Source organism: Falco naumanni, chromosome Z, assembly GCF_017639655.2.
Source record: "Falco naumanni isolate bFalNau1 chromosome Z, bFalNau1.pat, whole genome shotgun sequence".
Taxonomy (NCBI): domain Eukaryota; kingdom Metazoa; phylum Chordata; class Aves; order Falconiformes; family Falconidae; genus Falco; species Falco naumanni.
Window position 1 is genome coordinate 35,317,657 of NC_054080.1, and position 21,779 is coordinate 35,339,435.

The following is a 21,779-nucleotide window of genomic DNA, read 5'->3' on the forward strand; positions in this document are numbered from 1 at the left end:
AGTAACTCTGACCCCCTACAATGAATCTAAACCACTGGCTACGGAGAGATGGTCTGGGAGATTGTTCTTCGCTATCAGAGTCTCATCAAGGATAAGAGATTTGCCATTAAGATCTAAGTATAAAGTCAGAGAACATAGAATGGTTTGGATGGGAAAGAAAGTTAGGAGAAAACTTATGTGAGTGATGTACTGCATTTGACGGAATCAGGGGAGCCGAGAGGGCTGGCCAGCCCAGTGCTGGGGTGTGAGGAAAGCCTGTAGGACTTTGTCCTGCAGCCTCCCAGAGAGGCAGGAGGTGTCACCAAGTGAACCCCCTTCCCATATGTGCCTGCAGATGTCTGCCTTGACCAGTGTGACATCACAGGCCCCTGGGAAGACATGGCCAAGGCCTCGGTGACTGGCATGAAACACTGATGCTAAGCACAAGACAAGAGGTGGGGGGCTGCAGAGGGGCATTGGCATTGCAGAAACCTCAGACATTTGTCCTGGGGCACTGCTGGGGTGAGCACTGCAGGCAAGGATGTCCCGTTGTGGTATCTCTGAGCAATGGGTTCTGATGTCACTGAGCAATTGGTCTGATGCCACCGAGGGATGAATTACTCCATGACATGGGCTACAGCATCACCAAGCAATGCATTGTGACCAGGTGTCTTTCCCTGCTTAATATCCACAGGCCGAGCCTCACCCATCTGGCTTGTGCCCATGCTCCAGCTGACTGAGTTCATGACACGTGGATTATTAAGCAAGGCCTTTGGTGTTGGTGTCATGCTTGGGAAGTTGTGCATTGCAGCTCTCCATGTCTAACCCCAGAGCCATCGGAGGGTTTCCCTCGGCACTGCCAGGTTCAGGCAGCCGGGGCACCCAGGAGGGGCGCTCGCAGCAGCAGAGGTGAGCTGGCGGGGGACACCTCGCCCTGGGGAGCGGGGAGGCTTTCCTTCTGGGGGGGCCTGGGCATGTCTTCCACCCCTCCCCGGGCCAGCCAGTGACCGTGGCCTCTCTTCCCTTTCTAGCGTGACACCCGCTGCTGCAGCGCCAGTGAGAGGGAGCTGCTCACCATCCCCGGCTCCCCCCAGCCCACCGCAGCACGTGGAGAGCACAGCCACAGAGCTGGAGAACTGCTGCTCCATCTGCTTGGACAGCTGGGAGGAGGCCAGCTTCGTGATGACATGCCTCCATCAATTCTGCTACCCGTGCATCCTGCGGTGGGCTGAGAGCAAGCCTGAATACCCCCTCTGCAAGAGGAGGATCGTCTCCATCTTGCACTTGGTGTGGGTCGAGGATGACTTTGAGGAGCGTGCCATCACACCCCATGTGGCGTCATCAGTTGTCAGCCGCCAGGCAGAAGGAGCACCTGGCTGTCCAGCTGCCTGCAGACCTGCGGTAACAGAGTGACAGCCTGTGGGGATGGTGCCCAGGACTCTTCCCAGTGGCCTCCAACCCAGCATCTGGGCTTCCCTTTTCTGGGACCACCCATCTCTCCTCCAGCCCCTTCTGACCTGCATGCCTCTGGAGCTGGGACTGATATTTTGGAACCAGCACTGGTGCGTAGCCATAGTGGAGGGCCTCGTCACACTCCTCCTGGTCCTCTTCAGGCTGGATGAAGATCTACTGGTCCAGCTGCTGGGATCCCACCTCCAAAACCATGTGGTGACATTTGTGCACCAGCTTATTGATGTCACTATATAACAGTGCAGCAGGGAGGCCCACCACCTGCTGGGCCTGGAGGACGGCCATGCTGCTGGGCAGTGGGAGGGTGACCCTGCAGCTGCCCCCCAACCCTGGTGCCTCCCCAGGAAGGTCTCCCACATCTGGCCCAGCCCCTTCCCACAGCCCTGCAGGACCCAACATGAACGACCTCCCCAGCACCTCAGCAGCTGCTCTCCGTGGGTGTCCTGGCAGCCATCTCTCTGCCCCTGCTTCTATCCCCAGGGAGCAAGAAAAGCCCCAGGAGGAGCCCAGAGGGGCTGCAGCACGTCCATCTACTTCCAGCTGGGACAGGGAATGCTCCCCTGAGGGGCTGCGGAGACCCCCTGAGAGGAGGGCCGGCAGCACCAAGCCCTCTTCTCCAGCCAAGAAGAGGTCACCCCACCAGCAGCACTAGAAGACGCCCCAGGTGCGGCCAAAACCAGGGCTGGGCCAGCAGCTGGGGCACGTGCCGGCTGTCAAGGGCTCCTGGCGCTTTTAAGTCTAATTCTCAGGCAGTAAAAGAAAATAAAGGCCTGGAAACTGCAGAAGAAGTCTTGGTGTTACTGACAGTGCAGGTGTCATTGCTATCTCTACCTGTGCTGCTTTCTCCCCTTTCCCTGGGGTAGAGCTAATTAGTTCCAGGTACTGTAGTTAGTTCCAAGTACTAATATTAGGCTGGAATATTAGTACCTGGAAAAATTACAGAGAGGATCCTACTGGGTGCTACTGACAGGCATTTCAAGGACAATGTCCTTGCCAGGCACGCGCAGCATGGGTTTACAAAGGGAAAGTCCCATCTAGGTGATCTGAGATCCTGCTAGGACAAGGTCACCCGCCTAGCGGGTACGGGGCAGGCTGTGGGTGCAGCTTTGCTGGGTTGTAGTAAGGCAGGGCCCTGGGGAGGCCATGGCTGAGGCCTTCTGACTGGCGTGGAACGCCGATGCCGAGCTCAGGATGGGTGACGGTGGGATGGAGGGGGCAGGCGGCGGGATGGAGGGAGCAGCCAGCGCTGCCCGGGCGCGTGCTGGGCTGAGGATGGCTTGATGTGATGTAACGTCCCTGAGTGACGGATGGGATGTAATACAAGCGATTGTAACTAAAATGTACTTCAAATACCCACAATCAGAAATCCAGAAAAAGGTGCACGAGGGCTTGTTAAGGATGTAAAAACTTAAGTCCGTCACATCATTTTTTTCTCCCTGGTAGCCAAAGAAAGGCAGCAGAGGGGCCGCTCAAATCCGTGCAGCAGGTGACTTGCGCAGGTGTGAGGGTGCGACAGCCCGCAAACACGGGGGGTGGGGGGTGTCGGTTCGCGCCCCCGCGCCAGCGCCCCCCGCCCCAGCGCCCGGCAGCACGCGCTGGCCGCTCTGCGCTCCCGCTGCCGCCCGCCGACGTGGCAGAAGGGCCGTCCCTCGCCCCGCGACGCCATTTCGGACGGAGCAGCGGGAGGGACGCGCCCGGCGCCCGCCCCGCCGTGCAGGGCGAGCGCCGCAGGCGGGGCTGGGACACGCTCCGCACCCGGCAGCTCCGCGGGAGACGTGGCATCGCGGGGCGGGCCCGGGCAGCGCCTGCGCGCCGCCGCTAAGCCTGCTGAGAGCTGTAGTCCGCGGCGGAGCCGGTCGGTATCTCCATTCGTCGCCGGCGGGGCCTGGGCTTCGGCTTCCCCGCGCAGCGGTCACGGCCGGGTGGGCCGCGGGAAGGGAGGCGGTGGGCTCTGGCGCCTGGGCTGGGTGAGGCCGCGCGTCGTGCCGGGCAGGGGCACTCGTGGCTCCCGTCGCCCCCGGCGGCGGGGAGGGAGCGGCCGGAGGGCCGGGCCGGGCTGGGCGCGGCGCTGTACCGCAGCGGCGGACTGCCCGCGTTCCCGGTGCCGGCTGTGGCTGTTGGGTACCGCTGGGGCCCGAAGCGGCTCGGGCAGGTCCGGGGGCTAGGGCGGCGGAGCTGCGGGCAGCGCGGGAGACTTGTGGGGGCGCGCAGAGGTGTTTCCCGGGGCGGGGGGTGCCGGGAGCCCGCGCTGCGGCTGGCCTGCGGCCTAGGCCGCGCCGGTTTTGTGCCCCGTCGGAGCCGGGGCTCTGCGGGCCCGGCTGCGTGTGTTTGCCAGCGTAGAGGCCCCGGCCTGAGCTCCGGGAGCCGTCCTGAGACTCCCGCCTGGGCGCCTTTCCCCTTGGGTGGGATACCTGGGGGTGCACTGTCGTCCTCTCCTCGGGTTCAGTCCTGGAGAGCAGCCAGGGGCCTGACCCTGCTGTGGACACTCTGGCATATTCCTCTTGTTCTGAACCATCCTGTCCTTCTAGGGCAGCAGCAGCAGCTCCTGTCCTCCCTGCTGACAGGAACACGTTTTGGGGCTTTTTGTAAGGTGGGGTTGTGAGCAGGACTCCTTGCTGCCTCAGTAGCTGCTGGCATTGCAAACACATGCATGGACCTGCACTCTATAGAACTTCCAGTTGGCTGGTCCTGGTACCTTGCTAGGTCACGTATGTTGTGACAGGCACTGTGTCTCAAGGCTCTGTGTTCCAGCCTGGCAGCTAGGTCTGGAAATGCTGGCCTGGGTAAACCCGTGTGGTTTCAGCTTGAGTTAGTGCAATTGACCGTGGAAATCACACACTTGAGGGTCTGTTAGTTACTGATAGAAGCGATGCTTCAGGAGGTGTATTAGTTATTATAGTGTCTCTGGAGGCATTGTTGAAGTGATTTGTGCCCTATTTATGTGATTTGTTTATTTTTATTGTCACTTGAAAAAAGCATTATTTATTTTGGGGAAAAAACACTGCTGGAGCTGCTGCATCACGTTACAGCTATTGGTGCAAATTGGTAGAATGTATGTGGCTTTGTTTAGCTGTTTCTTTGATGGTTTTCTGTAGTCATATGTGACATTGCCTACTAGATCAGTAGTTCTCTGTGTTCATCAGTGATACGGAAGTACATGGTCCGTGGAGCTAGGTAAGCACTGTGATACTTAAATATTTGGTAGTAAGGGTGTGTATGGTCTGGACCAAATCCCAGGGCTTGGCAATGGCACTAACAATGTGGGAAACAATTCCCAGGGATGGGGAAGTTTTTAGAAAAGTCAGATTGCCAGTTTTTTTATGGTATCTATGGCCTATGATTATCTGCAGTAGTCTTATACAAGGTGAACCCCTTCTTGGCATGCCTGGTGTTTGATGCTGTCTGGGTACTGCATTAGGTCTGAGATGTACTGGATTCTGCTTGGTAAACAGACCTTTTTAAAATTTTTTTAAAGGGTGAAAAAGTGATCTTGGTGGTGCAATTAACAGTGTTTATGCTATGAATATGAAACAGGTATAGAGGGGTTTTGCTGTCTTTCCCCCCATCCCTCTCCCTTTCCTGATTACCTGTCTAAGGCTTTGTATTTCAGAACAAGTAATTTAACACAATGTAATTAAACTGATAATCCCCTTGTGCCTTTCCTTTACCTTCACTGAACCTTTATATGCCCTCTGGAACCTACCTGCATTTAACAGACCAGAGCCTGGAAGAAGTTTTTTCCCCTGACTTTGTTCTCTCCCTTTCTAAAGTGGAGTAAGCCAATGTGAGCAATTTTCCAGATGAAACTTTAATATACTGACAGTTAACTCCGTTTTTGTTTTAGGTTTTTTTAAGTGTTAATCTTTTTTTTATGGATGTCAGCTTCACTTCATCTTTAGTAGCTGAAGGTTTTTCATTTGTCATTTTCTTTCTTACTTTTTTCTTGGTGGTTATGTTTTTAATCTCTTGTTTGCATCTTTGCGTTCCTGGGCTTTTTTTCTCTTTGACTTCTCTCCTGTTGAATTGAAGTATGTGCCTGTGAATCTGTCTATCAGCAACCTGGGATGTAACATTTTATTTCCAGAGGTTGTTGCACTGGGAATAGCTCCAAACAATTGATTTGTTCAAGTAAATAAATAAATGACTGGTCCTTATTCCAGACAGTTGTCAACTTGTGCTTAGCCATTAACAATGTGTGTAACCATTACTGGTCCGCACACTTACTTGAAATAGTTACACCTATTAAGATTAAAGACGAGAAGTTTACTAGCATTTGAATTTAGTATTGCAGCTGTGGTTTTGTTTCATTTTAGGCTCTGTTTAGAGAATAGTTTTGCCTTGTAGAGTTCTGAAGTATGTTGTGGAGGTTTTTTTCTTAGTAGGAGCATCTACGGAAATACAAGAAGGGGTTAATTAAGGATGACTGAAAATATGGCTAATTCCTAGATAATGTGGTTTTATCCATGTGAAATTTGCTAATCTCCATTTTAAGGTAATCTTATCATTAACTGTGAATTTTTATATTTTAGAGTAATGAGTTGAAGAATGCTTTTGAAGTGTAGTTATGTCATTAAGATTATTGCAAAATACTGGCACAAAGGTAATTAGTTCCTATTAAACTTAAGTCAAAAGATGAATAATTTGCCCATTCAGCCTTTCAGTCTCTCAATAAAATTATTTCATTCCTGCTTTTAACATGAACCCTGTTAAAATTTTCAGTTACAATTTTAGCCTGGTTTTCCATTCAGTTTACACAGGCCTTTCATTTGGGAATTAGGTTAATGAATAAGATTCGGCTTTAGGTTAATTGATGAAATTAATCAGTAAATCAGTAAAATATAGTTACCAGTCAACTAGGGAAAGACCTTGAGGATATGCTATATTTTCTTTGTAATCTGGGGGTTTAACATCATTTCTATACTGTCTTCGATAATACTAATAATTGATGAAAGCCTCACAAAACTCGTGCTTCTGTTTCTTAAAGGGGTTGGTTTAAGGATGACTTGACTGATCATTGGGAATATGTTTTTTCTGTGTTTTCCTGTATTTTGCTTTTCCATATCCCTTTGTTTTACTTTCATGTAAGCATAAAAAAAGGTTTCATTCTAGCTAAATGTGGCAAAATTACAAAATCTATGAAATAAATTTGTGGATAACTGGCTAGCTGAAAAAGTTCATAGACATAGTCCAGCTGGCTGGACAAAAATGCACATCGCTCTCAGCTTATCTGAAGTAAAGCAAAATACACTGTCTTTGGCTGTCCTTGTTACACAATAACAGGAAGATTTTGGTGGGAAAAGAATGTTGCAGGTGGGAACAGATAACTACAGAAGAGAAACTAGGGGTGGGCTTGGTATTTAGGCAACTAACCAATAATGAGCTTAACTTTTGTAATATGTATGAGCTAATTATAGGAAGGCATAAAAGGTGACTGTAAGAGACAATAAATGAAGTCTGCTGATCACTCATATTGAGTGACTGTGTCTTCCCTCCGTCGCGACATAAATTCACGATCACAAATCACTAGATGGCACTACTGCTGTTATTTTCACCTAATTGCATATGATTCTGTTGCCGGTCTATGTTTCTCCTTTGTCTCTTCAATTTAGTAATACAAAGTGTTCTAGTTCGCAAGAATGCACAAAAATCTCTTTAAGAAGTTAGGCTGAATTTTTAGGTGTTAGCAGCAAATTATGTGTTTGTGGCTTGGACTGTGAAGAATCACTGAAAAGGCAGTCCAGTTTGACATCCAGCTTTCATTAGGATTTGTAGACTGGTCTTACTGGGGAACTTTTTTCCTGCAACTACCCTAAGGGAAGTTGGAAACCCTCATTGGAAATGTTGGGGACTGAAGTCTCTAGATTGCTTGAGTTTTTTTTTCCCCCATGTTCTTGTTCCACCCCGGTGATTTCATATTTCTTACATATAACTGGTTTCAGGTAGGTCATTTAGATTAAAGTGTTAACCATACATCCTGTAGGATCAGTTTTTATTATAAGTAGTGCTGGATTCTTTCAATACAATGAGCTATTAGCTTCCTGTCACACCTGTTGTACTTTGCTTTCCTTTCCCTTTGTGTATTCCCTCTTCTCATGTCTTATCTTTCTCCTTAGCCTTATTTTTAAAAAAAAATTATCTATGTTTTTTCATGCAGTACATGCAAACTAACTATTATCTTAATAATTCAGTGTATAGAAAACTGTTATTTGTGCAGGTTTCATCTTAGTCTCTACCAGATCAGGACTTCACAATGAGATTGATGGTTGTGTGAAGGAATGGGTAAGCTAAAGGGAAAAGAATATAGGAGCATTTAGGCTTCAGGGTTTTCTAATTGGCATCGGGGTGAGTAGACAGAAAGGGAAATTGTGATTGTGCATTTTGAAACAAAGGAGGTTGTCTACTCTTCCACCAAAAGGAAGGGAGAAGTCTTCCTTTTCCCCAGCTAGTGGCAAAACCTCTACTTATTGTAGTGGATGATGTAGGAAAGAGTATGGGATGTATTAGGGTCAAAGGATTAAAATTTAAGCCAGAACAGAAGGGAGGTAGCAGTATGCTTCTGACTGGGCATCACTCTGAGGGTATCCAGCTTGCGGTGCCTAGGGGTGCATACCTGGACCCACAAAGTTCAAGGGAACGGAAATAAGCCCTGTGACTGGCAGGATTCCTCTCTCAAGCTTCCATCTCCTGGCCAGGCGGGATTTGCAGATGGTTGCCATTCCCGGAGAGGCTTACAAGTCAGAGGAGAAAATGCGACACTACTGATTGTTGCTTTTTTTAAAATTCAAATTTTAAGACAGTTCCATGTGGTTTATCGAGTCAGCTGCTGAATTATAATGGTAATTTTTGCAGGTTTGGGGTTGCTGTTTCTATTTAATGCTTAATTCACTTTTCTCATTGTAAAGTTAATACGGAAAAGCAACTACAGAGTTATTTACATTTCTACTATTTACTAACTTTCCAGATGTCAGTTAGGTTGCTTTTTGGGGGTTGTCCCCTGCTTCCCCCTCCCCGACTTTAATAGCTCTGTGAAGCTTTCAAAAAGCTTTGTACGGAGTTTTTGAAAAGCCACACTGTGGAACTTTTTCAGTCATTTTACATGGCCGTGGTGTTTATTTTTAGTAAGCACATCTCAGCAGTTTTTTATCATGGCACTAGGTGATACCAAGCAGCAGATTAAAAAAAGCTATGATAAAATAAAATGTTTCTGGGAGGTTTTGGTCAGCAAATACTTTAGTTGCACAAAGGAAAATTCTTTCTCATTTTGCATTGTGTAATTGGAAGAAGAGTGACTTCAGAAATACTTCTATGAGGGGGAGCGTAAATGTGTGTAGCTTGATTAAAAGACAGAATCTTATTATTACAAATTCTTCTGCTTAGTGAAGTCTGATGAAAGACTGCAGTTCCTTTCTAAGGGATGATGAGATGTACTTATTCTGCAAGGACAGTCAGTTCCTCACCAGGCAATTGCTGACCCGTCTGAAGAGAAGCTTTTAAATGAATTGAAGAGGTACTCAGAACCTAAAATACCTCTGTCATAACTGTTTCATGAAGACTGCTGCACATAAACCATATCTACTTCCTTTCTGAGGCTGGGCTCAAATGCTTCATCTTGAATTACTTATGCAAAATCTACTAGTTTGTCAGAGGGACTATAATTTCTTCTGTATGATTTTGATACTTTCATTTGTTTTCGAGACTTTGTAAGCCTGTCAAGACATAACATTGACATCCTACTTCCTAGATTTTTCAGTTTGGTGATAACAGTGTGATGATTTTTTCATCCATACAAACTTAAGAGTTGTATATACATTTAAAACAACAGTGAGGGGTTTGGTGCGTTTTGTTTTGTTTTTTAAAGACAGGAAACCCACTGTATTTTTGTAAGTGGAGTTCTGGTTATCTACACTTGGATATTTTTACTCAACGCATTATCTAAGTCTTTTCCTCTAAGTTGTGAAAGGGAATAAGCTGGGAATCCTCAGTAGCTGCTGATGTAATGGATGTGGTGGAAAATGCATCTATTTTTCATACGTAGGATTACATTATATGGGACTTTTATTTCCTTAAGAATTCTTTAACATTACCTCAGGGAGTGGTACAAATCGTTGCTGTCCAGTTTACCAGACTTGGGAGGAAGCCAGTTAGCTGCCTCTGCAGTGAAGAACAAAAATCTCAAGGTGTTCATGAGTCTTGATTTCCCCCCTCTCCTTTTCTTCTCCTAAGCCCTTTTATTTAAGATTTTAAAATAAGTATATAACTTTACTTTTCCAGAATTAGTATATATTAAAGGTTTACTCAAAGTTGTTAAAAGATACTTTGAACATAATCTGAAACATAATCTGGCCTTCAGCCAAAGTAATTTCAATGTAATTTTATTCATGTTGGAAGTGAATTTCAGCTGGTTTCTGGCTTTTCTGGAGGTTTATTTAGCTGACCCCAAAATGTTCTGCTTTAAGGTAGACAAGGTCGTGGTTAGAGCTTAGGTCACAGGGTCAGGACTCCTGGGGTATTGGCAGCTATGCCACAGTTCATGGTGTTTAGCAAGGTGCTTGTGCTCAGGTGTGGTGCTCAGGAGTATCAGCTAAAGTGCTTTAGCCCAAAAGAGCTACAGCTTCTTGAGTAGTTGGGGACCTTCCCAGCCAGAAAGGGGAGAGTTTGGTCCTCTGTCTTGCCTCTTGCCACGTTTTACATCCTGTCGTGTATCAGCTCTGAAAATAACAGGTTCCTGTTTGAGTTACTACAGCTCAATAATACAGCAAAATACTACCTTGTAGTTAAGTTTTTCTTACAATGGGATATGGGGTTTGTGATGTATAATTACGTCTCTATTATTACTCATCTAAGTACCACGAGTATACATTGGAAGCAGTAACTGGGCATGCACAGTAAGGTTTTTTAGAAAGGGGCTTGGAGTTTAAGCTGTTAATCACAGCACTAAAAATAAAGGGAAGATACAGGAAACGAGTATACACTGGGTGAAATGAGACATACTGGGTAATTATGTACTTGAAATCAGTCAATTTTTTTTCTTTTTTTCAAGAGTTTGAATTACCTGCTCTGTTCAGAAATGTAAATCACTGTGTTGTGGCCTTTACATTCTTAACTTAAAATCTTCTCCCCTGTTTCTCAAGATACACGTGTTTGGTTTTTTTTTTTCTCACAGCTTTTTGTAGCTGAAGGAAAATGATGGAAGAGAGTGGAATAGAGACAACTCCACCTGGCACGCCCCCACTGAGCCCAGCAGAGGCTGCTGCCACCACTGCTACACCTGTCTCATTAGGTACAGAACTTCTCAGCAACTTGGTCACATTTATTCATGTCTTTTGAAGTATAATGATTCGTCCAAAAACATTGCAATCAGTATAATTTTAGTGCTCTTCTCCAGACTAATTGGAAGAATTTAAATTGTTTCTTAATCATGGAAGTGTGCTGCTTATCTGATGTGCACCTGACACACAGAGTATTTTAAATTTTTTTTTGTTCTTAACTTTTCTATGAAGTCATGTGAATGGAGTTGTGTTTTTTTAAGGATGTGGGGCCAGAGAAATAATACCTTCTAATGCAGTGCACAGTTAAGATGAGCAGCATAGAAGGGGGTCAGAACCAAAATAAATTTACACTCTTGTCAGGGATAGTGGCAAACCTGGATAATCACTTGGTTTTTAATATTGTGGGTGGTAATTAAAGCACTTTACCTGAACACTGTATCTGAACACATGTTATCAAGAATCTGAACACCGTATTTTAAATACCAAATGTTTAATTTTCTGACATATCTGGTGTTGTTATCTTGGAGTCTACTGCACTAGTGTTACTCAAAGTGGGGTGTCCTTACCCCAGGGGGTGTGCGAGGCAGTCCATTGGGGTGCGGGAAGAAAATAATAGAACTTCCATTTTTATTTACTTTTCTTTAAAAAATAAAAAAGTAACTAAGCTTTACTAATATTTAATATACTGCTTGACACCTGTGTACTCACTCAGTTGGTCCAAAGTTGGACATTCACATCCTGAGGGAAGAATGAGTGTTCTGTGACGCAAAGGGGATGACAATCACATCTTCACATGTTTGATCACTTTCATCATGTTGCAGTGCCTTGCAGTTTGTGTGCCTGCTTAAGTGGATTTATGGATTATGGTATCTGGTTTTAACTAACCCCCCCAATACGGAAAACTGACTTAAAAAAGATTTCTGCAGAGAGACCACAGATTGAAAATACTACTGATAATGCAAGCATGAGCAACCAACAAGAAAATGGAAGAGCTGACACTTCTCTGACTCTAGTACAACCTCTTTGCCATTGTTTTTACTGCATAGTATGGCTAACAATCAGATCTGACAAAAAGTTGGCCGAAAAAAATTCAGAATTTTCAAGAGGTCCATTTTGAAATAAACTTTACATCTGCTGCTGTTAACTATGAACCTTGCCCTAGTGTATATTGTGCCTTGAGGTATTAGCTAAGGATAGTACAAAGTCACCATGATTAGCAAGACATCTGAAAACTAAGCAGAACATGCAAATAAACCTCTACAACCCTTTTTTGTAATGTTTCAAATGATACAGTACTCACTCCAGTACTTAAGAAAAATAAATAAATCAGTAACTTAATGATAAATCTTTAGAAGCCTCTTTGGAGATTTCTTACCTAATAATGAAGACAAAAAGCTATGTGCATTGGCGAAACTCTCATTCTTCATGACGTGGCAAAAATGTCGGAAATAATACATGAATAACAGTATGGTGACAAACTAAAATGCATTCATCAGCAAATAGTGTTGGAAGACGCATAAAAAACATTGCTGAAGATTTGAAGAAACAAGTATTAAACAAATTACACAATGTGGGAGGTTTGCTACACAATCGCCTGAAAGTACAGATATTCCTAACATTTCAGCTTACTTTTTTTACCAAATTCTGTTTCAATAATAAAATACAGAAAGAACACTTTAAAGCTCAAATCCTAAAGGAGGATGTGCCAGAGAAGTTATATCCTCAACAGTAAATTATTTCTTTAATAAAAGCAATGTTTTTATTAAAACTGTGTAAGCGTAACTGCTGATGGAGCAGTTGCTTTGACTAGGATAAAAATGGATTCTGGAATGAGGTTACAGAGGGATCACCACACATGAAACTTATTCACTGCCTTATTCATAGGCAAGCTATTGCAGCAAAGAAACTGGAGCCAGAAGTGCACAGAGTGCTAGAGGATGTCATCAATGTGGTTGATTTTGTAAAAATGGTCATTAAATAGTTGATTCTTTTTAACAATACTTTGTAATGAGTGACCATGACTTTTTTTTGTATTGCACAGATGTTTGCTAGTTTTTCTGTGGCAAGGTATTAAAAAGAGTTGTTGAACTTAAAAGATGACGTGAACTTTTTTCTTTTACAAAAAGCCAAGTCTCCCAGACTTGCTGACATTTTCTGTGATGACAGGTAGGTTGACAGCAGTGTGCTACCTAGTAGGTTTTTTTTTAAAAAATACACATACATAATTTGCACGTTTAAGGTAAAGGTGACATTTGACAAGGCTTGATAGAAAAAGTAGTTACTGTAAGAAAGTCATGCTTTTGAGACAGCATTTTGAAAACTGATATTTGGAAATGTTTCAATTGTTATGCAACCCTGTTGCTGAAAACAATGCAAATGTTGCATATAAAACCTGTCAGGTCTATACACATAAACTTGCAAAGAGAATTTCCTGACCTGTATAAAAATCTTCTAGACATAAGAGTGTCAGTGGCTTTTGAACCCATTTGTTAAAAATTCCAAAGTGCAACATCTTCTGATTAGTTTGCGAAAACAATTGATTGACATCAGGGAAGATTGAAATTTGCTAGCTGAATATCAAGAAGAACCTTTGCGTAATTGGTGTGTAGGAATGGAAAACAAACAGCATGATTTACTCAGCACAGCCGACAATGCACTTCTTCCATTTGGATCTATGTGTCTTTGTGTGGTATCTTTTCCAGCTACGACAGCCATTAAAGCCAAGAATCAAAATACAAAAATTGCTGTATCATGAGGTGCTAAACCAAGATTTAAAAAATAATGAGGCTTCTTTAATCACATTGCTCATATTAAAAAGTTATTAATAATAATTGTATTATATACTATGTTGACCCTTATTAACATGGTATTTTTTTATTTCAATAGTATGTTAATAAATCAGTTTTCAGTGGGAGCAGAAAAGTTTTTATACTTTTCATAAATAAAAAGTTATTTTTAATTTGTTCCTTTCATCTTTAATACTTTTTAAATTTCTATTGTATATGTTTTATACGTAGCACACTAGTACAATGATACATTTAAATAGATTACAAATAAGTAAATTTACATGGCAGGGTGCATCCCAAAAATTTTTTTACTGATAGGTGTGTGTGATAAAGTTTGGAGACCACTGCATTTGTGCAACTTGGCATATCATTTGACTGCCCTTGGTGTTTAGGCTGATGTCAGTGAGATGCTTGAGCTGATCCAACAGTTTACTGCTATCAGAATTGGCAACTTCTGTTTTTCTGGCCTAATTTTTCCAGCTAAACTTGGCTTAGAGGGCAGTACTGGCTTATCTAAGGATCAGCAGAGGGCCAGACTGAAACAGGAAGCAGAAGGACTAGGAGGCTGGATGACAGGGAGGAGAGGACAGCCTGGTGCTCAGTCCATCTCATAGAACCATACCTCTGAAGTAAGTCCCACTTTCCCAGATGTTACGTGTGTAGGTTTTATTCTTAAAGGTGGGCACTTCCTGCATCATCGTTATTTGTATTGATTAAGCAGTCACTCAGAAAGAACAGTACTGGTTAGAAATTTCTGAGGCAGGCTTCAGCTGCAGTAAATTCTGTAGTCAAATATTGGCATCTTTTTAAGCTTATAAATAGGGTCATGAAAGAAAAAAAATGTGGCTTATGAGATATTATTACCAAAAACTGTATGCAGTTGCTGTTGTATACAAACTCAAGCAGAACTAAAACAGTTGACCAGGTCAAAACTTGTCAAATATTTGAACAATTACATAACTGATTCTGTGATTCAGGATTTTTTAAATTCATTTTTTCCTCTTTTTTTTCCTAGCTATGTCCAGTTCCCTTGCTACACCAAGCATGTCATCATCTCCTGCATACTCGCCATCTTTGCCAGCTGGAGTGTCTCCACTTCCGTCTCCTGTGATGACTTCAGCTTCTCTTCCACCTGTGCCTTCTGCAACAGTTTCTACTATTGCACCGCCTCTAACTCCTGCCCCACCTCCTGTTGTCCCTTCAGCTTTTTGTACCTCCATATCCCAGTTCTCTGCACCTCCTCCATTAAGCTCTACTACTGGCCCTGGTCTTTCTGCACCTCCCACTGGTCCCCCCATTTCAGGATTTTCCATGTCTTCAACCTATGACATTACCAGAGGTCATGCTGGTCGAGCACCGCAGAGCCCACTGATGCCATCATTCTCTGCACCTCCAGTCACAGGTAACTTTTTGTTTATATGCTTTTGTGTTTGTGAGACAGGATGAGGGATCTCCTGGGTGTCTTCCCACCACTCTGATGGAGTCCTGCAAGTTCACCTGCTTTATTATTCTGGGTACGTTTAATTAATGTAGCTGCGCTCAGAAGAAGAGAGAGTAGCCTTTAAAATACAGTCCTGGTCTAAGACGGAGAGTGCTTTTTAGTAGAGTTCTGCTGGCATTTAGGCTGAAAGAAAATATTAATTTGAGAAGCTTTATTTTTCAACGTGCACAGGAGAGCCTGGCTGAATATATATGTCTATCTTTTGTTTAGACCAGAGAGTCAACTTCAGCCATTGGATTTCCACAGAATTATATGATATCTCTAGGCCGTAGTCTCATAATTTTCATTTTTTTGTTCTGAAAAGCTATCTATAACAAGCTGTTCATCACATGACACCAGCTTCTATTTTTTTGTTTCCAGCCACTAAATTGCATTAGAACAGCTAATAATACATACCTTCCATGCAAGCAATTGCTGCAGTTGCTGAACTGATGGAATTTTCTGTTAGTGGAATGGAAACTTGGCTCTTCAACTGCAATTGGTCCAGGCTTTTACTATTATTGGTGATACCTTCCTTAAGTAGTCTCTGTTAGGAAAATGTCTAAAAAGGCCTATCAGTTGTACAATGTAAAATAAAAATAACTCTCGATTAAGGCTAGTGTTGCAAAATCTGTTAAAATAGGCTTGTGTGATGGGGCAAAGACTCAAGCTTATTCTGCTGTTTGAGTTTCTTTTGTTTTCCTTTAAAATATCTAAAGCTATTAATTTGCTTGCTCCTTTTTCTGCTGCTACTGATTTCCAGCACTCAGTGTTAGAAAATTTCCTACTTCTCTTTCTTTTATTATGTATGAGAACATTCCTATTTCTTTGTTTAAGAGCAACACCCGTTCCTCCTTTTCCTCTACTGAGGGCTTATTATGAAAATTTGAGTGCAATAAAAAGCACCACTGTTAAACTAATCTGCTAAGAAAAAAAATATTGTTTAATTTTATACATAATGTGCTGGCAGTCCTGGTTCTATTAGCAGATGTTGGTGAACTCATTTACAGTGGCTGTATCTGCTAACCTTTAACAAGCAGAATTGTTCTGGGGTCTTCAAGAAGTGAAGTGAATCAGCCCAGTATTCTTCTGTTCTTCCTGCTCATTTTCCTGTTAAACAATTGCATGTTGTTACAGTATAACAAATTAAAGACAATAAAATAAATGAACACTTGTGTTTTATTTTTCCCTCTTAATAGGCGTTTTGGCAGATCCTATTACTCAACAAGCAACTTTCTCATCACCTTTGGCTCCTGGGACTGGTTCAGCAATCACTTTTCCTGAGGAGCATGAAGACCCCAGAGTATCTACTGCCCAAGGTGGAGTACCTGCTGGAGGACTGTGGGGTTTTATAAAGGTATGGGGTTTTCTCTGTTACCCTTCATGAGGAATTACCATTTTTTACTTATTATAATAAGAAGTATCTTATTTTTTAAATGCACGTTGCTATATATCCTATTTTCACCAGCCTCGTGCATGGTGGCTCTTTTTAATAGTGGTGTTTGCTGAAACTATGCTTTTGCTCTTCCTCTTTATAGAGAGCGAAGAGTACACTAATGCAGGTGTCTAGGTTAATTTTTTAAAATATATTTATAATATATTATATTTTATAATATTATAAATAAATATTGTAATATAAATATAAAAATAATAATTTATTGTAACAAATAGTGCTTGTGATAGGAAGACATGCGTACCGAACAGGTTCTATCACGTCTTCTTAAATCAGTTGAAGCTTTAGAACCTCTTAAAGACTTGAATGCTAATTTTTACTTCACAGCCACTGGATGCAGAAAAAGTCTTGTTTTTCCTCACCTCACCAGAATTCTTTGCACATCCCATTTTTTTATCATTTCCAGATGAACTAAGTTTGATTTCTATGGGATGCAAATCCTACCTGTTCTATAACAAGTCTCTTCAAGAAGAGACAAATACATGTTTCTTCAATCAAAGAACAGTTTGCCTAAGTAGTGTGTAAGATATTTTGTAGGATTTTTCTATTCTGCTAGAAGGCATGGAGTATACAGTGCAGAACAGATGCTCCTTGTGGTGTGATTTAATCATACAGAGGAAATAAGCAGCAACATCAAGTAACAGAATTTCATTAACCTGTACCCTTTTCAGAGCTGTGAAAGTTGCTACGTGAGTAACATTTTCTGTATTGTCTCATACTATAAATGTGAAGAAAGAATTGGTAATATTAATGTCCCAATGGGATTGCAGAGTTTTAGAGGGACTTTCAAGTCCTTTTGAAGTGAAAAGCTGGGGAAAAAATATTTATGTGACACAACAGACTGAACCCTCACTTATTCCAGCGATATGTATCTTGACAGTGATACAGGCTTAAAGAGCAAGATGGATCCTCCATCAGTACGGTGAGAGCAGAGTTGTCATTCTGCCCTTTTCAAAGAGAGATGTCTTCTCATGATCATACAAACACTTCTTCCTTCAGATAATACTGTTCTTCTCTCGGAAGATGTAATTCCTTTTACGATTTGCAGTAGATAGTAATGTTCCAGAAGAGAACATTTTTCTTCTAACATGATTCTGTAGCTGCTTTGAAGTACCAGAGCTTATAATGGCAAATTAGTTTTAAAGGTGGTCTCATGCACATTACTGTTGCCTTTGTACCAGTAAGATGCAAAAGGTGTTCTCTTTCTATTTATGGAGAAAGTCTGTGTCATTGACTTCATTAATAAAATCTAGATTTTGTTTGAACTATTAAGCATTACATGTGCTCTGTGTGTTCAGTGACCTGTTTTTGAGAATTTCCTAGGTGGAAGGATGAGGAATCATTCATTAATACTGAAGCCATCAAGTTCCTGATGTGTATAAGCACACATCAGAGTCTGGGTTATTTAAAAATCAGCCAGAATCTGGGAGATAAACTGGTACTTATTACAGAAGTGCATCCTGGAGTCCCTGTTGAAGAGCTTACACAGGAGTTGCAGCTGTTATCTTTATTTCTGTTCTTGAAGTAGTTCCCACTGGTGTTCCTGAGAAATCATGCACCTTTCTTCCAAATTTCCTTCAAGCTAGAGAATATCCAAGGTTGTGACAATCTAAAACTGACATATTAATGGTCTAGAATCGAATGAGGCTGTTTCAGTTCCTTGATATGTCAAAGGTGGCTGAGAGTTTCATAGAAGTTCCAAAGTCAGTTTCTTTGTAATACATGAGAGGCAAAGTTGGATACTATTGCACTCATTGCACCTGACAGCTTGCATATTCGACTGTTTGAGCAAGATAGCCATGAGCTGAATTTTCAAAAGATTTGTGTTTGCGTTCTACCGACGTGGAAGATTCTGCATTTGAGCAATTCAGGTTTTTGTTGACTTAGAATTGACTTGGTAGAAATTCTAAACTTAGGTGCATTATGGTTCATAGTGTTGTGATAACTTCATGTTTTTCATTGGTTTATAACTATGGATTATTTCTCCGTGCTTGTGCTGGGCTGATGAAAGTAAAGGCATCTTACACAGGTAGAAGCAGCAGCTTCTTGCTGCTTAGGAACCTGAATATCTACTGGAAATGGATAATGACTTCATGTTAGTTAGGCAACCAGTCTGCTGATTGGAGAAGTGCTGCTTGGCTTTGCATTACTGGAGAGATGCTAGAACTGGAAATGCCTACTTAAAATTTTCCAAGGATCTCATAGCATTTACTCATTTTTTGTTAAAACAATAGACAAACTTGAAATTATGAGAGAGCTGAGGGAGGAATATTAATTTTCCTGTTCTTGATAGCATTCTGTGGGCGCATGACTAGTCACAAGAGTATATGTATTACTTGGTGAATGCTGCCATTCAGAGAAGTCTTGTGTTATATTCATAAGAAGCAAGTAGGTACAGTGGTCTCTGGCTTGAAAAAGCTTAGTTGTAATTGTTTTGTTTTCCTTACTGAATTCTACAGTCAGACTTAGTGTTCTGCATAGTGGTGAGAAGAGTACCTGAACCCAGCAGTGAATTATTTCAGTGTGAGGCATGGAATAAGATAATCCTTTTTTAGTAGCCATACAATATCCCAGGAATTGAGGTGTGGAATTTGTGGGCTTTTTTGTGTGTGGTTTGGTTTTTTTGGTGTTTTTTTTTTCTTTTTTTCATTTGTTAAGTTTGCTATGAAGAAACAGAAAGCATTCAAAGGTTGGGTGGGGCTCTGAGCAACCTGATCTGGTGGAAGGTATCCCAGCCTGTAGCAGTGGGGGATGGAACCGGAGGATCTTTGAAGTCCCTTACAACCCAGACCATTCTATGATTTGTGGGAAAGAAGCTTTACTGAGCAAGAGATTCTGAGATAATTAAAACTAATCTGATTCTGCAGTTCTCTGAAATACTGTGTAGGTGTAGCAAGTAAGAACTGTCTGGAAAAATGTATGTGAACAGTGCTGTCCTGTGTAATGCTTGTCATTTAGTGGAACAAATACAAGCATGTGCAGTTTTAATATTAGACTGAAAGCAGTCTGTTTACTGAAGAAGGTTTCTCTTAAATAGTTTCCAGTGCTTGGTCTCTCAATGATTCAGCACTGGTATTTTTCCTCTTCTACCCTGTGATCTTATCTGAATGTAAACAAAATTTTGACAAGATACATTCTTTAAGACTATTTGCAAGACATAGTACAGTGTTTGTGTTTATATTTAATGAACATTTAGGTCTGTTAGCAGTTCCACCTGTGATTTGGCTGGAGGATGTGGAACATTTTTCTAGCAGTGTTTAGAATCTATTTATAAACTGAGGACTTTCAGCTCAGTTGCACTAGAAACATTTGTTAGTAATGGGCCATTCAAAAATAGATCCCACTGTCTTTAAGAATGTTAGAAAAGAAAGACTCTTCAGCTTGAATTATCACTGTCTAAATCTAGCTGCCTAGTCTGATGATACCTATAATTAGCATTGGGAATCTACAACTTTGCTAAATACTTCTGGTCCCAGAATAGGACTACATCAAGTGTGTTGCCCATCGTCACTGGTGGGGTTGCTTCTGCATTAATGCTGAAGATGGTAAAGATGAGATTTGAACTTCATTGTAACTGAAAAGTTAAGCACAGATAGTCATATCCTGTAGCATTTTCGCTGAGGACTGAGATACAGTAAGTGTTACAAAGTGTAAATGTGGTAAAAACACAAAGTAGCTAAATATTTGGGTTTTGTTTGTTTTTTAACTGTAACATTTTGAGTCTCTAGGGAGAAAAAAACCCAGAAGATAACATGGAAATCTATTTGCTTAAATTTAGGGTGTAGCTGAGAATCCCATGGTGAAGTCTGTTCTTGATAAAACCAAACATTCAGTGGAGACCATGATCACAACACTGGATCCTGGCATGGTTCCATATATCAGTAAGTATTTGTGACAAACCATTAGAGTAATACATGTAAATGTTAGAGAGGTTAATATATTGGCAGACTAGTTGTACACTTTAACAGTTTGCATTTGCAGTGTGTTAATTCAAACTGACAACACCGTACTGATTTCTGAAGTGTATTGTCCAGTGAAACAAACTCTTACTCTGGAGGATGACTTTTTAGTGTGTCTTGAGGTTCATTTGACTTTGTATTTTGCTATAGTTCAGATAGTGGTATAGTAATACCCTTGAATTCAGATTGTGAAATATGAGGACATTATTAAAAAAAAAAAAAGATTATGAGATCTTGTCTATAATCTCTAAGTTGTGTACTGTTTTCTCCCACTGTCTGTATTTAAGCCTTACAGAATTGAGTTTAAAATACACTTTATGTGTTCTGTTGGATCACATGCTTAAATACTATTGTGTAAGCCATCCCATTAAAGTTAAAACAACCCAAAAGGTAGACATACTCAGAGAGGCATAGGACAGAGATATTTACATAGCTTTTGAGGCTTTCTTCTGACTTTCAGCTGTTCCACCTTTCTAGCCTAATAGTATTTATACTATTTTTAGGAAATTTGGCAAACTTGAAGCAGTTCCTGAATCAGTTAGTAGTAACATTAAACTTCTAAAATGGGCTATTGAAGTCTGAAGTATTGCTGAGGATTGAACCTGGAAAGAAGAGCACAGCATTTCAATTACAGCTTGAAAATTAATAGGAAGGAGAAGCATTGTGGTATTCACCATTTTTTGTTTTACTAGAGTACATTGCATGACACATATAACTGACCTGAGATTTCTACTTCATTAAAATAGGGAAGCAAAAGATGTAATTAAGGTGATGGCTTGGTTTGATTTTTTTTGGGGGGGGAGGGGGAGGTTATTTGTTTGGTGGTTTTTTGGTTAGTTTCTTTTTTCCTTCCAGCAGTCTGGTAAGCAGTCATCCTTCTTAGTTGTGCCAGTACTGCACTTTGTCTGAATGTAGGTGAAGCTATTCAGGAAACTGGTAAGGCTGAGGAGAAACTATTAAAACGTTTTTGCATTTTGTTTTTCTGGGCTATTTTTCAGCTGGAGCTATTCTGTGATCCAGCTAACCACATTGCTGCACTGTTGTACTAATTCAGTGGACAGTGTGTGGAATAAAAGGGGAAGCTGATCTAATTATTGACTAGTAGTTAATTCTCTTACATTTAAGGGAAGATACTCCAGCAGCTGATCAGTGAGGAGATAGTGGGATATGAAATCAGTGAGAAGGCCAGCCAGCAGCTAAGAAAGTATTTGAGTGGAGTAGCAGGATGCAACGCAAAGCTTCAGTAAATGTTGATTATGCTCAATTTGGAGAGCTGTATTTAAGGTTTATATTGCAGTTGTGACTGTCCCTTTTTAAAATAGGATCTGTCAGTATCCAGTAACAGTTTGGATAGTTTGCCATGGTATTCGTTGGAGAGAACAT

At 41.9% G+C, this 21,779-nt stretch overlaps 1 protein-coding gene across 8 annotated transcripts in view; it reads left to right on the forward strand.

The window, feature by feature from the left end:
• Nucleotides 1-3,176: 3,176 nt before the first annotated feature.
• Nucleotides 3,177-21,779, forward strand: part of PRRC1 (proline rich coiled-coil 1) — a 31,099-nt gene continuing 12,496 nt past the window's right edge. Inside the window, exons 1-6 of one of the 8 annotated variants that reach the window (XM_040579879.1) lie at nt 3,494-3,601; nt 4,568-4,623; nt 10,613-10,729; nt 14,520-14,906; nt 16,184-16,341; nt 20,216-20,318. In XM_040579879.1, coding sequence (XP_040435813.1) covers nt 10,633-10,729; nt 14,520-14,906; nt 16,184-16,341; nt 20,216-20,318 — 745 coding nt within the window. In that variant the 5' untranslated portion in view covers nt 3,494-3,601; nt 4,568-4,623; nt 10,613-10,632. Of the gene's footprint in view, nt 3,417-3,477; nt 3,602-3,690; nt 4,624-6,971; nt 8,957-10,612; nt 10,730-14,519; nt 14,907-16,183; nt 16,342-20,215; nt 20,319-21,779 lie in introns of those variants that run through there. The other 7 variants (XM_040579877.1, XM_040579874.1, XM_040579876.1 and 4 more) reach the window with 7 other exon arrangements.